The sequence below is a fragment of the Eulemur rufifrons genome, chromosome 4 (genome assembly GCF_041146395.1).
Source record: "Eulemur rufifrons isolate Redbay chromosome 4, OSU_ERuf_1, whole genome shotgun sequence".
In the NCBI taxonomy this organism is placed as follows: Eukaryota; Metazoa; Chordata; class Mammalia; order Primates; family Lemuridae; genus Eulemur; species Eulemur rufifrons.
The window spans coordinates 71,286,819-71,308,056 of NC_090986.1; the positions used below are offsets into that span (position 1 = coordinate 71,286,819).

General features: G+C 40.8%; 1 protein-coding gene across 4 annotated transcripts in view; it reads left to right on the plus strand.

The window, feature by feature from the left end:
• Positions 1–21,238, plus strand: part of DCLK1 (doublecortin like kinase 1) — a 301,926-nt gene that overhangs the window by 266,770 nt on the left and 13,918 nt on the right. For all 4 annotated transcript variants that reach the window (XM_069467340.1, XM_069467341.1, XM_069467342.1 and 1 more), the window contains 5 exons: positions 2,460–2,593; positions 4,034–4,111; positions 4,479–4,575; positions 7,029–7,109; positions 17,231–17,344. In XM_069467340.1, the coding sequence (XP_069323441.1) occupies positions 2,460–2,593; positions 4,034–4,111; positions 4,479–4,575; positions 7,029–7,109; positions 17,231–17,344 (504 nt within the window). The remainder of the gene's footprint in view (positions 1–2,459; positions 2,594–4,033; positions 4,112–4,478; positions 4,576–7,028; positions 7,110–17,230; positions 17,345–21,238) is intronic.

Below are 21,238 nucleotides of genomic sequence, written 5' to 3' on the forward strand. Positions count from 1 at the left end.
TTAAAGAGAGAGAAAAAGAACATTAAAATTGTAGTTTCTATGTATTTTATTTAAATGGTTTTGGGGGTTGGGGGGAAGTATTATTGTTTTTAGGTACTCATTTTATTTATTTTAGGTAGAATTTATTTTTCCTATGTTGCAACAAATTTAGGTAGAATTTTTAGTGCTTTTTTTCTTAGTTATTGAAATTTTGGGCTTATTGATCATCTATATTAAATAGAATTGGTATATGGCTGTATGTTAGATGGAATTTCCACTAAAATGGACATGCTCAAGAGTAAAACCTTTGCTACATGTAAGAGAATTACATGGTCATGTACAGAACTAAAACGGGAATTATGACTAGGTCTGCCAACATCTGCTTTTGTCAAACTTTTTGAATAAAGTTAGGTGATATAGATACATTTAGGAAAAAGCTACAAAATTCCTGCATAATGGGGTTTGAATAAATCAAAATCTGCACCACCTCACAAAACATACATCATGAATGTTTGGTCCTAGCAGAACATCAAAGCAAGAGATTATTTTGCATTTTAGAAAGGTTATTGGTAACAAAGTGGAATTAAGGAAGTAAACAATTCTGTACTGCCTCGGAAATAAACTAGACGATCTACTAGATGTTTGCATCTCAGATTTCTTTTCCTGAAAATCATTTGCCTGTCATTTGAATGACTAGAATGGCTGTCATGCTAAGACTACAATTTAGGAATTTCTTTTGCCTGAGAACATTTAGGCCAGGGTCAACTTTGTATTTTGCAGCTGCGATGCCTCGAAGTTTCTGACAAAAAGTTTATGGTGAAGTTTATGGTGACCAGGGCTGGACAGCTGCTTCATTAGTGAGGGAAGAAATTGTCCATCCCAGATGACAAGCAGGCAAAGCCACATCTGCGAGGGACACATACTGTCTTTGCCCTAGCAACCCAGGTGTATGTGACCCCCCCAAGTCTTTGGATACCTGCCCAAGGGCAGCCCAAACTTGATCATGACCACGAGCCCTTGGGGGGTATGTTATGGGTAGGGAGAAGATGTAAAAGAATATTTTGTGCCCAGAAAAGACACAGTCTCTGCAGAAAGGAGGATCTGACGATTGGCCTGTGCCAAAACAGTTGGATCTGAATGATCATTGCTGATATTGCAGCTTAGCTGACCAAACATCTTCACTTCCTGCTGCAGTGAAATGCAAAGTTACTCTACTTTTTCCAGAGGAAGGCAGCCATGGCGTGTGAACGGTTGCAGCACGCCTCATGCGTGGAGATGTGTCTTGCTGTGCAAGAGGTTCAAACAGTGCAGCAAGTAACAGATGATCACAGAGTGATAACAGAAGAACACACAAGCCTGAACTTGCTGGATCAAGTATTTTGATGTACGTGGAAACTTCGCTATTTCCTTGAGGCATCTCCTGAAGATTGCCCTTGCTGGAAATGCTAGCCTCTTACTGAAGTTTTCCTTTCTGTTTCCCAGTGATTCTTACAGGGTACTGAATTAGAATTCCTGAATGTCCTTTCATCTTTTCTTTGAAATAAAAGAAGTTGTTTGGGATACTTTTTGTAGCAGATCCATTTGTTTTGATCATGGCTAGAATTAAAGGAGGGTAAATACTTGCCTAGAGTCACATGCATCCTTTTCTTGATTTGTTGAGTGAAAGACTGGAGACTTTTACTGCCTTAATAAGGACAGCTGGCCAGAATGCCGGCTCTGCACCCGATAAATCTCTCCAGACTGCCACAGGTGAAATGAAATGTTCATATTCCTTTCAATTATTAATTTGAGAAATTTAAATAGATCCTGTTGGAAATGTAAGGCACTGAAAATAAAGTATTTTAATATATGTGTAGTGGTTTTTCTTGTTCAGTTACTAAAAAAACTGCATTTTTAAAGCTGCTTATATGTTGGAATGAAGACGTAATTATTTTCCTAAATTGGAGACACTGCACTAGAGACTTTCTATACTTCATTTTATGATGCAAATCAATTTTAATTGCAGAAAACATCAAATGCAGATAAGCAAAAGGAAAAAAAGCCCCAAAACTTCCCATAATCCTACCACCCAGAGACAGACACATCAACACTGTGTTCTTTCAGACTTTTTCCTTGCACATATTTTTTTCTTGTAATGGACATTTTATACAAACAATGGGAAAACTGCTATCCTCATTTCCCAAACATAATACATTTCAATAAATATAAACCCACATCACCATTTTTAATGGTCATGTAGCATCTCATTATAGGAATGTATCATAATTTATTTAAAGAATTTCCATTTGCCAGGTATTCATCATGTTTCCAATTTCATAGCAATCCAAAGAAAGATATTTTATATATATCTTTGTATTATTGCCTGATTTTTTTTTTACTTTATTAATATATTAAGTTTAAACCAATGTCCCTCATCTCTTCAAGAAAAAGCCTTTCAGCCCTTGATTTTCAGGCAGTTATGATTTTTACCTTGATTTCAGGTGTATGAGCACCAAGATGGCAGCAAATCACTGAAGCTGGGTGACTTTGGACTGGCCACCATTGTGGACGGCCCCCTGTACACAGTCTGTGGCACCCCGACATACGTGGCTCCGGAAATCATCGCAGAGACTGGGTAAGCGCTTCTCTCCCGGTTACGTACGATGCTTGCGGAAGAACTAGCCTGCTTCGGGAATAGGAAACATAGTACTGCTCTGCCCCATCCAGACAGAATTAGCTATCAGGTTCCTTTCACTCCTTTTTAAATTTTATTTTATTTTTTAACTTTTACAGTAGGAGCCATTTTCTCTGTCTTCCCAATCAAGTTGCCAATGACTGTAATCTTGTGTAAGACTTGCATTTGGCCTTTATTAAAGATAGGACAGAAGTTATTAACCTCAAAGTAGAAAATGTTCAGACTAACAGAGAAACACACAGCGATGGTAATTAACTTGCATGTGGAGATAAAAGAAACAGACACCACGGTACAATGATTACAGTCCACTGTGGTTATTTCTCTCAGCCGCCCTCTTCCTCCAGTCCCAGTCTCATCTTATCCCCCTGGGGGACCCATCCATTTTCTGTGGGGTACAAACACCCTCAGGCATCAGAGGACCACTGGGAATTTGCTGGGTTCTGTGTGCAGCATCAGATGAATGGGGAGGGCAGGGTGGCCAGGAGAGACAGCCCTACTTTTGCTTCTCATGGGCAGTTTCAGCCCACACCTGGGATCTAGGTGGCACTATTCCTGTGACTCAGTAGCGAGTTTTGTTGCTTGTACCGTAGACCACAAGAGCAGGAATACAGAACAGAGGAGAACAGAATCCCACTAGGGAAATGCCCAAGTGAGGTGAGAGGGAGTGAAGACTTTTCTGTTCTTCAAAATTTGAGTGAGCGGGGAGCCCACGTCTGTAGACTTCCCTAACCTCCCTCAGACGGTGCTGCCCCTGCACAGCCACGCTTTCTGCTGGGACATTCTGTGACCGCTGCTGGGAGTGGTGGGGGGCAGAAAGAGGATTGGGGGGTTCCTAAAGACCTTGGCTGGAGCCCAGCTCTGCCACCGACTGGTTGTGTGATCTTGGGCAAAATTATTCACCCTTCTGAACCTCAGCCTTCTCTTCTGTGAAATGGACAATGCTTGTCCCTCCCAACCTGCACAGTTGTTGGGAAAACAAAATACAACAATGTATGGCAATGCTTTAAAAATTGGAAAATGTTCTCTAAGTAAGTATTATTCCTAAAATTTGGGAGTTAGATCATCTCAAGGGTCCCTCCCTATCTCAAATAATAAACCTTTTTGCCGAAACCCTTTGCTTACTGATACTTGAATATGAGCCCAGGCATGCTTTACTTTGATTTTTATTTATGTGCCTCAGTCTTTTTAAAAATCATTATTACTTTTTTATTCTTTCCTTGAACTCCATTTAGCCTGTGGGTTTTAGTTCAGTGTTTGTCATTAGGTTTTTTTGTTTTGTTTGGTTTTATTTTTGGTTTGGAATAGAAGAGTCGATTTTACCATGCCCCGTCATTTGTCCTGGGCTGACTTTGCTAACTGTAACATCACTTATTTTTCCAGATATGGCCTCAAGGTGGACATCTGGGCAGCTGGTGTGATCACTTACATCCTGCTGTGTGGCTTCCCTCCATTCCGTGGGTATGGGCAGCAGTCCTCTATGCAGCACCAACAAAGCATTTCCCTGTTCTCTGAATGATCCATTCTCCCTTCTTGCACAAAGGAGCCTGGAGCAGGAAAAGAACATGAGAACTTTACTTGCAAGCCCTGTTATTTTTTTTCCATGTTGTGCATGCTCATTTATATGCCTCCCGTAAATTTTCCTCATATAGTTTCGAAACTCATTCCTTCTTAATTTACCAAAACGGTTCCATATTGACATTTTTCAATTGCTTAAAACACACATTTTACATGCGTACGGGGAAAGGATGGGCTCCAGGGCGTAAGAATGAGGAGAAATATGCTGAGATGAATCTTAGTGCTGTGTTTTCCTTGTTCACGTAAACAGAAGCGGTGATGACCAGGAGGTGCTTTTTGATCAGATTTTGATGGGGCAAGTGGACTTTCCTTCTCCGTATTGGGATAATGTCTCTGATTCTGCAAAGGTAGGTTTTCGGTGCCTTCCTCTTCCATACATATAGCCTGGGTGACTTAACAGAGTTAGTGATTCCAAATCATGGTGTACAAAGAGTCTCATGCCATCATAAACATGAATTCTGTACACATTTTAGTCATCATGACTAGGTTTTCTAAGATTTCACAGTGTCTAAGTCATCTGTTCATTGCCATCCCAGTAAGTGCTTACCAAGTGCTTCCACCTCACAGGCGTCACCTCCCTCTGTTGTCACTCCAGTGACATTGCTGTGTCTTGCTGTGCCCCACCCTTGCCAAGCTGAGCACCTCTCAGATTTCTGTAAAGCTTATTGCTTCACCTGTCTCAGGTCTTGACTTAATGTCATCTTCTCGGTGAAGCCTTCCCAGGCCATCCTGTTTCCAGCTGCAGCTCTTACACCCTACCTGGCTTGCCTTAGCCTCCTTCTCACCTTTATTTTTCTCTATGGCACCTAACACGCTTATGTCCATCTGATATACCATCTAACCACCTGTCTATATCTACCTACCTCTCTAGAGAAACGGATAAATATAGGTATATGGGTGGGTCTTATTTAGAGAGTTTATATCCAAACTCTCCCCACTAGAATGCAAGCTCTGTGAAGGCAAGGGTTTTTGTCTATTTTGTTCATTGCTATATCATCAGTGCTTAAATTATGGCAGTGCCTAACTGGTGCTCCATATATATTGAATAAATCAATAAATATATTAAACATCAATGAGTGAATCACTCAGTCGATCAAACAGAAGAACACTGAACTTCAACGTAGGTTGGAATGATCAAGAAAGACTTTATGGGGAAGCTATGATTTAAGTTGAACCTTGAAAGATAGCCAGGATTTGGAGGCAAAGGGGAATGGGGCATATGGTTTTTATCCACTAACTAAGAGCTCAGCCTCCAAGATGGATGGTGGTGATGACTGTACAACAGTGTGAATGTACCGAATGCCACTGAACTGTGTGCACTTAAAAATGGTTAAAGTGGTAAATTTTGTGTATATTTTACCACATTAAAAAAAATGGTCATAATAGGTCAACCTCTAAGAAAACCATACAAATCTCACATTGAGATGTTAGTAGACCTTGGAAAAGAAAAGGAAAACCTTTTAATTACTGTCTTTTAAATTTATATTATGCCTTCAAATGCTGACTTAAATTTTTGAAAATGTGATTTTGAGAAATAAGTATCTTTTGGCAGCTCAATGTGTCTGTCTTTCCTCTTGGCCGAGCGTGAGTTCAGTTTCAAACCCGGTGCCTTAGACTTGACCGCTTTGCATAGAAAATGATGTGTATTGGGCGCAAGTCTCTCGTTTTCTTCCACTGTCCGTGAATCTGCCTCGGGACGTAGGGAAACGTATGAAACTGAAAGAAGTGTCCGAGGAAAGGCACAGGTGGAAGGAGAGGGGATGATACAGGTGCAGGGGTGAAGGTGGAGGTGTTCTTACCAGTGAGCGGGCACTTCCGGAACCTGCCCGGCTGTCAGTGCCATCACTGCTTACCTGAGGGCTTGCAGCTGTGGCAGATGGGACCATCTCCTGCACCTGCACAGCACCTGGCAAAGGGCTCCACACACAGTAGTTGCTGTAGTAAGTCCCAGTCCAAGTTAGAAAGTGAATGAAGAAAGCTAAAGTGGACTCTGTACACCAGTGAAAATAAATCATTCCCATCCCAAGTGGTTAAAGCCTAGGAACTTGATAATGCATAGCTAACCTTTTTGTTACTTAGGAACTTCTCATCCAAAGTGGACAAAGGTATGACAAACTCATCATTGAGACCAAAGCCGTGCCTTCCCGGTCCAAATCAATTTGTGCTCATGGGGAAGTTTCATTAATTTCAGGATCATCAAATTATTTACCTCTTAATAGTTCTATTTTCTTTGTATTGATTAGTCTGGAAAATTTTGAAGCAGTTTTAACACATTTCTTTAGAATTCTTTGGCTACTATAGTTCTCTCTCTTTTACCAACTAATTGTTGGCAATTCTATGTCTTTCCCCATTCCTTTCTTTCAAACTTAAGTACGCTGTCTTGAAATTTGAATAAAAAAACAACTTTTTCTTTCAGCTGACAAAGTGAAAATTTAAAGTGTTTTAAAAATGTGACTTCTTTGTTAAACTAATTAAGAACTCTGTCTTAAAATTGCACAATCCTAGACAAAGAAAGAAATATTAATTCTTTAACTTGTATAATTTGTTCCTTTTCTACTAAAAACATTTTTTATGAAATTGACTTTAATATTAATTTGATTTTTCAATCAACCAAATGTTCACCTTTCCTTTAACTTTTGAAGGTGTTATTCAGGGAGCCATAGGTAAGTGGAATTGATATATTTAAGATTTAGAGCTTTTATAAATGCCTTCCAAAGTAAAAGAGAACTGCTGTGTTTGTAAATGGCCAGCTTTTCACCTTAAAAGTGAGATAAATGGAATCTAATGTTCCCCTTCGCAGGGGCTCATCACCATGATGCTGTTGGTGGATGTCGATCAGCGATTCTCCGCCGTGCAGGTCCTCGAGCATCCCTGGGTTAACGTAAGTGACTGGCTTGCTTCCCTGTATTGGCTACCAATGCTCCTTTTAAACATCATCTGCAGATATTTTAATGCTAGATCACCTCCTTTTTAAAGTATCGTGTTTGGGTTTGTTCCTTCTCTTGAAATGTGCCAGGACAGGTTACAGGATCTTTGACTTGTTTCATAAGAGCATCTGATGTACCCGTTTCATTTGATTCTGATGGGATGGCCTTGTAACTACCCTCCAGCCCACAACCTGCTTCCTGTGGTCCAGATTAGAGCTGAATAATCATCCATGAGACAGAGCAGACGTTCTGAGTTAGTGCTGCTTTTGTGTCATTTCTACCAAAAGTACAAGTGATCTAAGGGCTTCTGCACACACCTTGGAGGACTCCAGTGCAGCGCTGCTCACACTTGAATGTGCCCATAGGTTTTGGAGACCTTGTTAGAATGCAGATTCGAATGCAGTGGGTTGGAGGCTCTGCATTTCTCAAAGCTGCCAGGTGCTGCTTCTGTGGCTGCATCTGGGAGCTCTGAGTGGAAGGATCTAGTGGTACTTCTCCAGTGCAGAGTCATTAATTTTTAACCCTTTATCTCTCTACAACTGATGGATAAGATTTTTTTGATTGATAATGATAATAGTTAATACTGATGGAGTACTTAACTTCTAGAAGCTGCCAGCACTATTTTCAGCACTGTACGTACATTAGCTGCCTTGTGTTTGTATTGGTTGTGTTCTTCCCAACAACTGTATAACTTTATAACCTAGTCACTTTGCCATCCCCATAGTTAGATGTAGAAGCTCCATAGCTAGGTTTAATGGTTCTTTCTGCCAGAATGGAAGACAGACATATTAATAGATTTGGATATAGATACAGACATGGACATGTACACAGAAATGGACAATTATAAAATTGTCAGCTCATTGACATAAATTTTGCCAGCCTTGCCACTATGCTGAATGATTGGGCTGTATGTTGCAGGCAACAGAGTGTTCGCTTTCTCTGAATTGTTGCCTTGTTGAGTGGTCAAGTAGTTGTTTTCCAAAATAATTAATTATTGAGGACAAGGCATGATTGAAAGCACAGTCAACACATGAGGTGACAAGAGCTTGGGATCTTGGTCATGTTCTGCCACTCGATGGCCATGGGTCTAGGTTCCAGCACTTTACGTGTCTGAGTGTGATCTTCACACTGCAGTGGGAGGTCACACATATATGACAGGAGAGTAGATATGAGTATGAGCAAGTAGAGATGTGCAGCTAAGGTTTAAGTCTTTTAATGTGGCAGAGTTTTACAGCTAGTATACAGATGTGCCAAGGTGTTAATTCCCTCAGCCCCTGGGACAGTGGCACAGGGCAGCCACCATCCCCGAGTGGTCCCTCCCAGCCTCAGTGACTTTGCATTTGCCCCATGGTGCTAAGCAAAAATTATGTTTTTCTATGAGACAGGAAAGCTTAGGAAACATCTTATTTGAGCCTAAGAACAAGCCTACAAGATAGTCAGCGTGGGTATTATCGTACCCATTTTACAGATAAGGAGACTGAGGCTATGGGCAGTGATTTGTCTGAAGTAGCCAAGCTTACAGTTGAGCCAGAATTTGCAGCTAGGTATCCTCACTCTAAGCCCAGATGCTTGAAAGTCCTGTGCTCCCCACCACATCTACCCTCCCTTTGTTCAGCATGGAAGCACTGTAATATTTAAAAGGGTGCATGCGGTATTACATTGTCATCATTCTAATGATTATTAGCTACCTGGGTCATGGTGCCTTTCCCTCAGGTGTGCAGGGTGGAAGAGGCACAGGCCAGCTGCAGGCTGTCTTGGTGGCAGCAGTTGGTTCTGACTGATCTACGTGAGCTAATGAAAAGCCAGCCGATGTTTCCCAAATTGTCAAATTGCATGAGAGCCCTGGAAAGAATGAGACAGGGTGACCACACAGAAGAAACCGGAAAATCTGAATTGGAAATGTGGCCCTCGAAAGGCTCCTGAGGAGCCATAGAGGAAAGAGATTCATAGATGACAAGTAACCATTGTAGATTGCTAAATACAATGTTATCAGAGGACCACTGCCTGCCAGCCCTGTCCCTCCAGGAACAATGTCTGATACAACCAGCCAGTCACAGGGCTGTGAGAAGGGCTACCCCAGCCCACCTGTGTGGGGAAGCTATCATGGAAGGCTTCCCAGAGGAGGAGATACCAGAGCTCAATCCTGGAGAAGACGGGGAAGGAGTCAGCTCCGGCAGGGTATGGGTGTCTGCTAGAAGATAACTTGGCGAATGTGAGCAAATGTGTCTTTATACATGCGGGCTCTGCAATGCTGTTGGAAACAGCATAATCCCTTCCCCTGATTCCAAGCCAAATGGCCCTGTATTAAGAATATCCTGACTCAACTGGGATAAAGAAACAAAATGAAGAAGGCTTGTGCCGTTACCTGTGAAAAACTATGTTGATTATTTTCCTAGGGCAGCACACACATGTCTCAGCAGTAACTTTCTGCCTTCTCAACCTGCTTTGTACACGTTTTCACACATGGTCCCACTTTGCTGATAATTAGGTTCCATGGCTCCCTCTGGAACTTGGACTTCGGCTGTCACTTTAGTTTTCGCTCTCGGATTTCTTAAAACCATTTCCTAAAAGCAAGGATGGCATTTAAGTAATCATCTAGGAGAGTCAAAACTAAAAAAAAAAAAAAAAAAAAAAAAAATACCCTTTATATAATTCAAAAAGACTTTACATTCTAAAGGAAAAAAAAAAATGTACTGTTTCCGGCAAAAACGTTTTAAAACTTGATGGATCAAGTAATTGCTTAACTTTTAAAGTAATTTTTATGTAGTAACTAAATCTGAAAACTGATTATTTTCTTTGTTTCAAACCAATATGTAAAAAAAGTAAGGTTTCACAACCAGCATTCGGTATTTGTCAAGGTCTCCGAGTACAACAACTGAAGAAACACGCAATCGAAATAAATAAGCTAGGAACTTAAAAGGATATCCATTTAACGAGACATTTTGCATTTGGCAATCAAACTATATCTGATCACCACAAAAGACGCTACCTAAGGGGGAGAAAAGTAATAATTATGTGAACCCTAAGGAAGTCGTCAAAAAGCTCTTCCTGTGCTCTCATTAGTTCTAATTTTCTCTATTGCTTATACAATGACCTTTTCACCTGGCACACTTGGAATTGAAAGGGCAGTCTCTTAAGAAACAGAGAGAAGAGCGCAAGGGCAATAGGATAAAAAAAAATCTAGTCAGCGGAAGTCACTTGTTTTAACCTGACTCCAGGAGCTTTCGCTAAGCCCACATTTATTTTTCATACACTCGAGTACGAACCGCGCTGTGCTCCTTGGTATCCTTGTCCTCTGTCCTGTTGCTGGAAGAATCCGATGAGCAAGATGAACAAAGGCATTGTCCGTATGCGGCCACATGTCTAGGAGAGGGATGTAGATGCATCTCTCCTTTGAACCTGTTTTCCTGTCTGTGAAATGGACAAAATAAGATTGCCCTCTCCGCATGTTATGAGGCTGGAGAGAGGATCATCTGTTCGAAGGGCCTGAGAGGACAATCCTAAGCCCTAGCCCCTCATAGGGACTTAATACATATTTGGTGAATTTGAGTCTGAGCAAGACAACAACTCTATCATCTGTTGCTGTGTGCTGATAAAACCTACATTGTTATCAATGTTGGTGTATGAGAAGCTTGATTAAGGATGAAAGACTCTCATCCAAAAAAGTGACCCTGTTTGTGCACCACGATCCATATAGATAGTGCGTGTGTCACCAGCTCCGTTGCCTTCTCCAGCATCACAGCTACTTCCTTTAATGTAGTTGTAGAACTGTCCCAGCTAAGTTTATTTACCTTATTACCCATCTAGTGGAGAAATATGACTTAGGCACACTTATTGTAAGAATGGCACTGTGGGAGGCCAAGGTGGGAGGATCACTTGAGGCCAGGAGTTTGAAACCAGCCTGGACAACATAGCAAGACCCTGTTTCTACAAAAAGTAATGATAAAAAAAAATTAGCCAGGCGTAGTGGTATGCATCTGTAGTGACTTGGAAGGTTGAGAGGGGAGGATCTCTTGAGCCCAGGAGTTTGAGGTTACAGGGAGCTATGATCACACCACCGCACTCCAGCCCGGGCAACAGGACCCTGTCTTGAAAAGAAAAGAGAAGAAAAAGACAAAGAGTGGAATAGGCAATGATCAAACATTTTGATCATTCCAAAGCACAGGAGAGAGTTTGAGTCACTATCCCCCAAAATGATGTTTTATTGATAGAAAGTGTAGGTTGGTGAGAAGTTCATAAATTTTAAACGGATATTTCCAAAAAAATTCTTATTTGTGATTAGGATCAAATTATTACCATTATAATATTTTGAACATATATTGCTATCATTGCATTTTTATTTTCCAAATATTGACCTCCCTTATCCTGCTGCTCTAGGATGCTGTCACTTTAACTAATCTATGTTTTACCTCAAATTATTTTGCCGATTTCACTAATGAAGAAACTGAGGCTCAAAGGAGTCCGCAGGAAGCTCAGTGGAGTTTCTTGCACAAGATCTGAGGCCTTGGGTTTTGCCCCAAGAGATTCTGATTTAATGGGCCGCACCAGTGGCATCTGGAAATCAGGAGTTTTAAAAGCTCCCAGATGATTATAATGTGAGACCGAGTTTGAGAACCTTTGTCCTGGTGGAAGGGACTGGTTTAAAGAAGACAAGTGTAGCTATTTAGCCAGTTCAAGACTTTCCCTCACCTTCCTGGACCATACATCTTATTTGACCGCCTTTAGCCCACCTACCCTTTTGGAAAGATACTGCTAAGCCAAAATACTGAAAAAGGAAAAACAACAAGAGAAAGAAGGAAAATCAGGAGGCTGGATAATCTCCCAGGGTATTTCATGCCAACTAATAAAAATCAGCCCTACCCACACAGAAATATGTACGCATTCATCTTATTGTGCTAGTAGAATTTGTTAGAAATTTAGTGAAGCCCAAGGACACTGTAATAATATATAAACCACTGATCTATATTCACAAATTGTAAATGATGACGTGGAATTTCACTTTCCATGTGGGCATCGTATCCTCTCCTTGCTCCAAGGTGGATCTTAATCTCCTTCACGTTTGCTCCCCACTGTGCAGTGTGAACTGCAGGCAGGGAGCCGCAGGGCTGTGCTGAAGAGAGTCGCAGGGACCGGGGGTGCTGTGCAGCTGGGGATGGTTACCAGGAGTCCAGCACAGAACAATGGCATGTGAAATGGAACTGCTATTGCAAAGTACTCTAATGGATTTGGAATTGTTTAAAACTAAATTAGAATACTCTGGTAGTAAACCACTCAAGATTGCCCTGCTTCTCATAAATTTACAAATATTACTAATAAGAGAGTCTGGCAATGAATAGCCTGAAAACCAGATCCATGATTCAAAACCAAAATTCCACAAGGGGAGGAGGATTTTCTAAAGCATTACCCCTGGAATGGTTTCCTGGAGGAAAGCAGGGAATTCACTCTACTGAGTGACTTCACATTCCAGCCCCCACAAGCCTCCCTGGAGCTCTGTCCCAGAAACCCCTGGCAACATGGAGATTGGGAGGTGAGGTCTCCTACAGACAGCGGTGAGAGTTCATTTTCCATTTTGCAAACTAATTTTGTTCTTGTCAGTTGCAATGCTCTGCCAAGTGGTGGATGGGAATTTCTAAATAAAAAACCGCTAACCTCAAACCACAACCAGTCTGTGTCAAACTTCAGAAACTACTCCCAAACCAGAACGTATGGTAATAATACTACAACTATTTGTAAAATACTGCCAGGTTTGTCACATTTAGAAAATTCATAGCACATTTTTGGCACATAATCTATTCTGAATAATGGTGATAAAGATGTATATATAAAAATGTATGTTTTTAATGGCCCTATTTATTTTATTGATGCATGACAGTAAGTTAGCTAAATCTCCATCATCAATCTGTTTGGCTCAGGTAGAGATTAGATCCCCGCAAAGCCAGTTGTTTATGTCTTTTAATCCAATTACGCTGAAAGCCTTCAAAATTTATATAAAAATGCTGTAGACTTGTTTATTGTCATGGTGTGTGTGTGTGTGTGTGTGTGTGTTTTACCTACTCCAGCTAAGACACCTTATTTCACTGGGAAAAAAAAAATCCTAAAATATTTTAAGATTTATGAAGTCGACAGCACCTCTGACAACTTATGAGAGTTGTTTCGCTACTTGCATTGCTTCAGCGTGAACTAATAACCCAAGGGAATCTCAAACCTTCACTAGAATTTAAAGCTGGAGTCTTAACCTCCAGGTCCCTGGATCTGAAAGAGTTGCCAGGAGACTTGACAGGAGATTAGGACCAGGACAGGGCCAGGAAATGATAACGACGTCCAGGTTGAGGTGGTCAGAAAGCAGACTCTTAGCTCAAGAGCTGACGGGGGAAAGCCAGGTAAAGGTAAATTTCTGGCAAAGATAACAATGATGGGGAGGGATAGGGAGATGTGTTTATTCAGCAAGAGATGAGTTTCCCTCAGGAAGTTAAGTAGGGGTTGCTCTTACGGAGCATAATTGCACCCATAATTGCACCCAGGCTGGCACACACAGCCGTGCCAATCACAGGACCACACCACTGGCCCGGTGGAACTGCCTTTCGTCCGGCACCAGCCAGGCCTTTGCGGCGCTGCCTGCTGCACAGAGGATCCCAGGGCCTGGCTCTAACAGGTCACGTTGCCACATCCCAGATTGGTGGCTACCTTTTCTAGCCGTAGAAGTTTCTAACTGTGTTCCACTGTGCCCTTGATGAGCTCAGCATCCCTTTATTGACCTTCAAATGTTTCCCAGGCTCCATGAAGTCCTGTCCAGATATTCTTTTTTGGTTTTGTTTTTCTGTGTTATTTTTTGGTCTCCTAATTCAATTCTCATACCCCCTCACCATTGTGCAACTTTTCATCACAGAAAAGATGATTCACTGGGTATTTTCATTTAATACTCGTGCAGCCTTTTTGTAGCCAGACGCCGTGCTAGGGACCACTTTCAACTGACGCAGCGTGGCGTGGGAGAAAGCACAGAGTCTCAGACCCGGTTCAGTCCTGACTCCACCACTTGCTAGCTGGGTGGCCTTGAGCAAGTGATTTCACCTTGCTGAGCCTCCGTTTGCTCATCTTCAACATGGGCCTGATAATGCACATGGCAGATGGTAGGCTGCGGATGAAGGAGATTGTGCATGTAAACCGTTAGCACAGGGCCACGTGACGGTTCATCCTCTCGTCACCTTCCTCCCCTGTCTTTCTCTTTTAACTCGTCTCCCCTGCACCTCAAAACAGGTCTCTCCGGTGTCTCTTTGTTTCATCTTGTCTTGGGGAAAGAGGTAAGCCTACACCTCCCCAAGGCAAACTGCTCCCTTTCCACCCTCCATCCTGCCCTGCCCTTTCTCCTGTCTTTAACCCTCCCCTTCCTCTAGCTTCTTACGGAGACTACAAAATATGCTCAAGTTTCTTTCATATCAAAAAGAAAAACCTTCCCTCGAATTGCTTCCCCATCCTGTTTTTCAAACTATCTTATGATCAAATAGCCTGGACCTTTATGAAGCAATGGTGGTTAGAAGGACGAGTGTAATCTTGGGGTGAGGCCAGTGGGGCACCACTGCATCAGGGTGGCCCCTTTCATTCGGCCAGAACCCCGCACTCTGCCGCAGGCAGGATACTAAGACTTTTAAGACTTGCAGCATCATTTCATCTCTTGTCAAATGTTTACATACTCTCAAAAAGTCCAACAGGTTCCCAGATCTGTTGTCTGACTTGTATCCCAGGGATCTGTTGTTTCATTCACCTTTTTTATATACATTATTGACTTTGCTCTTGTATCTAGAACTCTGAACGGCATCATCCTAATTCTTTGCGATTATCATCCCACTTCTCTGTCACTTGCAGAGGCAGGAACTGGATAGTGTACCGTAAAAATATCTGAGTAAAGGGAGAGTAGTCGTGTACATTTCTGACACATCCCACTGATTAAAAAGCTTTGCTTTATTCCTGATTGAGACTAAAGTTTCAATCCCTGGATCTTTGCGGTACTCGTTTACAGCCCACCTTTTCTTGTTCGTTCAGCTTTCTCTGCCCTTACTCTCCCACATAAACTCTTAGCCAGAGATGAATTGGTTGACTGTTTGCAAACATGCCCCGTGGCTTCCCACATGCACGCACTGTACACCAGTATCACCTTCCTTCCTCGCTGCCTGTCAGCACACTTCCCATCGCGTCCCGCATGAAGTCTGCTGTGACTGTTCACAACAGAAACTATGTCCTTTCTCCTCTGAACTTTTTGGTGTTTCCAGCTGAACCGGGGAGCTGTGACCTGGTAACAGCTCTTTCTTATCTCGTTGACCTGTGTCATGATCTGCCGTGGTACGTGCGTATTCTGTCTCCCAGTTAGCCTGCGGGGTTCTGGTGCATAGAGATCATCTCTTCTTCCCGCCCCCTGGCATCGCCAGCATAGCCCTTGACATAGTCATCACTCCATACGGCCCTTTTTCTGTTCCCCAAGTCGCATCCTGCTAGAACTGATTTTCACTTTATTTCTGACTACTTTCCACAATGCAAAAAAAAAAAAAAATTAATTCTCTCTGTATCATTGGAAACCCTCCTCCCTCCAGACTTGGCTTCATATGTGTCTTAATAAGCATATTAGTTATTCCTTCTTCTAGTCATTAATCAGTAAGTCCAAGAATATCATAAATTCAGTATCCGCTGAATGCAGGACCCTGAACCAAGTGTTTGCATTAAAGATTACAGAAAATTTGGAAGACATGGTACAAAAGAGCAAGACTTTATAAAATCACTTAACACCAAACAATATAAATAGTGCAAACTGATATAATGAGAAAGGATTAGGGGTTTACAGAAGAGCCAGGAGAATGAATTGTGCTTAATTGGGAAAAACTGTCTTGGAACAAGTCATTCCCACCCAAAGTTTGAAGAAAACAGAGAGTCCACGTGGTCCGGAAGAGCAGGGCTCATGCCTATTTTGTTTGCCCACCTGCTGTAGTGCTTGGTCTGTGTAGACATGCAGTTCATGTCGATTGAATAAATGAATAGCCAAGTGCTGAAAATCCCACGTGGAGAGACCAGCTCATGCAAAAAGAGCAAGCACATTATGCTTGGGAAGAGCAGATTTATTTTCCCGGGTAGAGCCAAGAAATTACATGCAAAATGACGGAGAGGAAGGACAAAAGAAAAATGATGAGTGGCATTGAAGGTCTTGCCAGGATTTTGGTTTTAACAGCTCGTAACAAACTCTTTATTACCCATTGATCCATTTATTCTCCAGTTATTTATTAAGCATCTACTGTGTGCCAAGGCACTATGCTAAGAGCTGGGGATTCTGTAGGGAGCAAAACACAGTTTCTGCCTTGAAGAATCATGCAGCCTTTTCATCATGAACTAGTAAGTGGTGACACATACTGACGACCCTGGTTTATTGTTATTCTAACAGTATTTAGTACAAGAGAGCAATTTGTCCAGCCTCAGTCATAGATGGCTCCGGCAGAGAATAGAGGTCACAATAACAGATGATTTGAAGGCAGCAAAGAGAGTTTAACATTTAAGGAAGAACTTCCTGCCTGGAAGATTGTCTGGGATTATAGAATGGCTGATTGAGTAGCTGTGGAACAAGGCTGAGTTTATTTACAGGCCATGCAGCGGCCCAGGCCTGCCAGGTTCCTTGGCTTTGGGTCTAAATGATGGGCTAAGAGAAAGATGAAAAAAAAAAAAAAAGAGGATGTTCACATTGATTTTTTTTCTTTTTGGTTGTCCAGATTACCTTGCTCTTTGACATATGTTCCTAGAGCCATGGTTGAAATAGATTTTATTAGAAACCAAAAACAGAAATAATTTTTTTTTTATTATTTAGAAACAGACCTCTGAGGGTCAGATGACACAGGGTAAATTAATTTTAGAGCAGATGTGGAAATGAATGAAATCTTGGAGCAGTCCTTCCAACAACAGTGTTTAATGAGTAGACATTGGTTGGTTTATATCTGACATCTTATGAATTCTAAGATCACTGCCTGTGACTAGAAGATTTGGGCTTCATTTTCCATTTATCTCATTTTTTTTTCTCTTTTCTTTTTTTTTTTTTTTCCTCCAGGATGATGGGCTCCCAGAAAATGAGCATCAGCTGTCAGTAGCTGGAAAGATAAAGAAGCATTTCAACACAGGCCCCAAGCCGAATAGCACAGCAGCTGGAGTTTCTGTCATAGCAGTAAGCATCTGAAATATCCACCTATAACTTTTAAAGGCAACCCGCCTAAGAGACAGGCGTTACTCAGGAGATTCCACCCAGAGACAGCAGAATGGGTCATTTCTTTAGACAGCTCAACCACTTAATGCACTAGAGGAGGTATGGGGCTTATATATATTATGTGTTTTTGCGGATCATTTCCCTGGGCAGCACATCATTATCCAACACCTCCAGGGTGTCTTGCAGTATATATTAATTTCATGATTTATTTTTTAAAGCAGAAAACCTCCCTTGCACTGGACTCTGTGCCAGTGCAAACTTTTTGGCTCTAAGGAAAGGAGTTTATAGTGTCCTTTTGCCAGGACCTAGAAGAGGAGGGAAGCCAAGAGAGACAACGTTGCAGAGAGAGATTGGAACACTACAGATCTCTATACTAGACCTAAACGAAAGCTAAAGCATAGCAGAAAGCTTACACAGTAAGATTTTCAGTGAAATTGAATTGCTGTGAACACCCAACTAAGTCATGATATCTTTCTCCTTAGAAATTTCTGTTCTTAAAGTTGAAAGTCTTTCAACATTTACCATTTTATTGATGCAGCTGCACAAGAATTTTTTTTTTCCTGTTCTATACATGCAGACATACACTACATGCAATTTGATAGCAGCTCTAGGCAAAGATTAAATTGGGCCAAGGAATAATGAAACCTCATACTTCCTGGTGTCATATTCTAACATAAATATATTCAAGTGCCTGATTACTTGAATTTTTAATAATTTCTTCTTTTTTCAGAGTATGGAAATTTTAACAGCATATTTGTGAAAATCACTTGAGCTGTTTTTCTTTTCTAAACAAAAAACTTAAGACACTATGATGTAGTCTTTTTCAAAAGTATTTATGCTATTCAACAGTACCTCTCACTCATGAGCAGTACTGAATATTTAATTGCTTCTATGGGTGTTTTTATTTTCTTTCTCTTTATCTTTTTGGTTTGCGCTAGAGCTTCAGATAAAGCTAAAGATAAATAAGTGACCTATTTGATACCACCAATCCCAGATCTGGGTTACTAAATATTTGATATGGGCTTCCAGAATTTGTAAATGGTACAAATGCATGCATACAGGCTGTTGTACTGTTTGCATTTCATGTTTCTCAACACTTTCAATAGTGACTTACATGCGTGTGAGTAACTGGCACATGAGTCAACTGACGGTGCTAAACAGAATGTATACGCTTTCAGATGTTCCTCAGTGCCACTGAGGTTTTTAAATTTCAAGTTGTTCTTCTTGCCCTCTCTCTTTAGTTCTTCTGAGAAAATTCAGTGTAGAAGTAAATTGTGCTCCATGTCTTCCATAGATGGTCAGTGTTCTTTGTTATGAGCTGATACTCAGTCAGTAATTTTTGCAAGTAACAATCTCATGGTGATTCTCAACTAAACCAGACATTCTGTTTTCGTTGTTCATTCAAGAAATAAGTCTATTCCAAAATGTTTGATTCAATGTTTTCTTTTGGAATGGACTGCCAGCACGCTTGTCCATGAAAAGGACTGCTGAGGGCTTGCAGCTGCTAGAGAGGATGATGCCTTTCCACCTCTGTCATTTTGTTTTTGTTTCCTTTTTTCTTGGTCTTTCATTTTAATGAGTCTTTGGTTAAGTTTGCCTTGGTTGCTCAACATTGGTTTGTTCACAGTATTCTGGGAGTCTTGTAATGACTAAGAGCAGGAACATCAGGGCAATTTTCCAATTGACAGATAACACATATTTGAGGGGAAATCCTATTTTAATCAAACTTGGATAAATTCCAAAACCCAATCCATATAAATTTATTAAAACCTCATCTAAGTGGATCTCAAAACACTCCAGTTAGTATTTGAAGATCAAAGGTCCACTAATTTTTTTTCTTAAGTGTCATGATTGGACGACTTTGAATGCAGTTTTAAATGCAAGTTTCTCAATTCATCACTAACATATTTTCCATGGAAACTGCAGAAACTAGTAATATAAATTGTAAAGTGGGCTGTGTAATGCTGTGTTATGCATTAGTTGTGTGCTTATTTAATCTTTATCCACTAAAGGTTTTTTAAAAAATAATTATCAACTTAAATTCAAAATAATTGACTGTTTTTGGAAAAGTATATCTTAAAAAGTGCCTTATGAGCTCTACAGCACAATTGAAATGTTAATTGCCATCGTTAATATTTCAAGCATGGAAGAGAATATCAATGTAAATTTCAGAGGTTGTTTCAAGAGAAACTGGGCTACCATAACAGGTTCATTTATGCACCTTCTCCAGAATGCTTTTCCTTCATAAACGTCTCTACCCTCCACAAGAAGCCCGGGGAGGTCTCCAACTGTAGGGCGGGACTGGGAATTCGAAAGTGGCCATTTTGGCTGCCTTTGTTATATAACTTTCGGAATAACATTGAATAAGTTCGTTTATGTCCCGTAACCACTTACTTCTTCATTCTTAAAGAGCAAAGACTAAGTGGCAGGGGACTATCACAAGAAAGAAGTCCTGGCATTAAATAATATTCCAACTCAAACAAAAGTTTGACTGCCAAGGAGTAATATTCCGCTGTGGGGTAGAATATAAGTGGGAGGTAGAGGATATCCTGATAATTTAATAATTTAGTCTATTAATTCACCCACACCATAAAAATTCCTATAATTGATATAATACAGTAATGACTTCTGTTTGCTAGATTTAGAAAAAAACTGATTTCAGCATAAATTTCATTCAGACAGAAATTCCCTTGACATATATACTCTCCCCTGAGGCTATAACATAATGTATTTTATTTTAAACTGCCTCTATCATAGGGCTAATTTTTGTAGAAATTGTGTACAACACCTAAAATTTTTTAAAAATACCATTTAGAATGTAGTGTCTTTTTTTAAATAAGGAAATCAATTAAACATTAGTTTTTAACTGGTACTTCCCTTTCCATAGTTAGAAACCTAACTACCTGCTGGAGATCACCGATACCTTAAAGAAATCTGTGATACTTTTTCTATCTTAGAATGACAAAAGAAAAAATAGTATACTGTCATAACCAACAGCCTCTATTCGCAGGTGTAATTTATGACATGAGTGTAGTTTAACATGTATTCATGGTTCTGAGCCAAAGTGGTTTTTGTTCATGTTGTCATTTTTTTTCCTTCTCTGCTTCCCACCCCCTACATTATTAAGACCAAAGAAAGGACAAATGATAACTTTATCTGAAGGTTGCAAGAGGGCCTCGAGTTGGCGAGGAGAGTAATTACCAGCTGGAAGCTCACAGGGATCACACGCCCTCCTGGAAGGAGGGGAGGTGCGCTGACATTAGGTCAAGCCATGTGATTAAGTGGAAAGCCATTGCTGCCTTAGAGCTGCAGCATTCTGCTGCTCAGGAAGACGCCATTGTCCCTCTGCTGCCTTTCCTAGTAGTTGGGGGGTTAAAAAAAGAGAGAGAGAGAGAGAGAGAGAGAGAGAAAGGGAAACAAAAGGTTATTAAAATGCAATTTATAGACATAAAATGGATTAGAGATGACATTTTAACGGTGGACTTTTTGAGAGCTGAGGGAGGAGAGAGAGGCATTATTAGATTTGCTCAGCTTTGATGAAGAACCGATGACTAAGATGTCAGTTCCAATTTATTTTTCCTCATTTAATGCTGTTTATTATTTTAACCGATAATTTTCCTAATGCTTTAAAGTTCTTCTTTTGCATTTTGCTCATGCAAATAGAGCATTTCAATCTAATTGAACAAATCCATACTAATCAGCGTGCATATTATAATTGTGATACTGGGAAAGCTTAGTTCTAAAATGAGAGACCTGATATATGGCACTTTGCCTGTAGATGGCAATAGAGAGCTAATTACTAAGCAGCTGTCTTCGTGGGCTAAAACAAGCGCACACCTTCATCTTCCTAAGAGC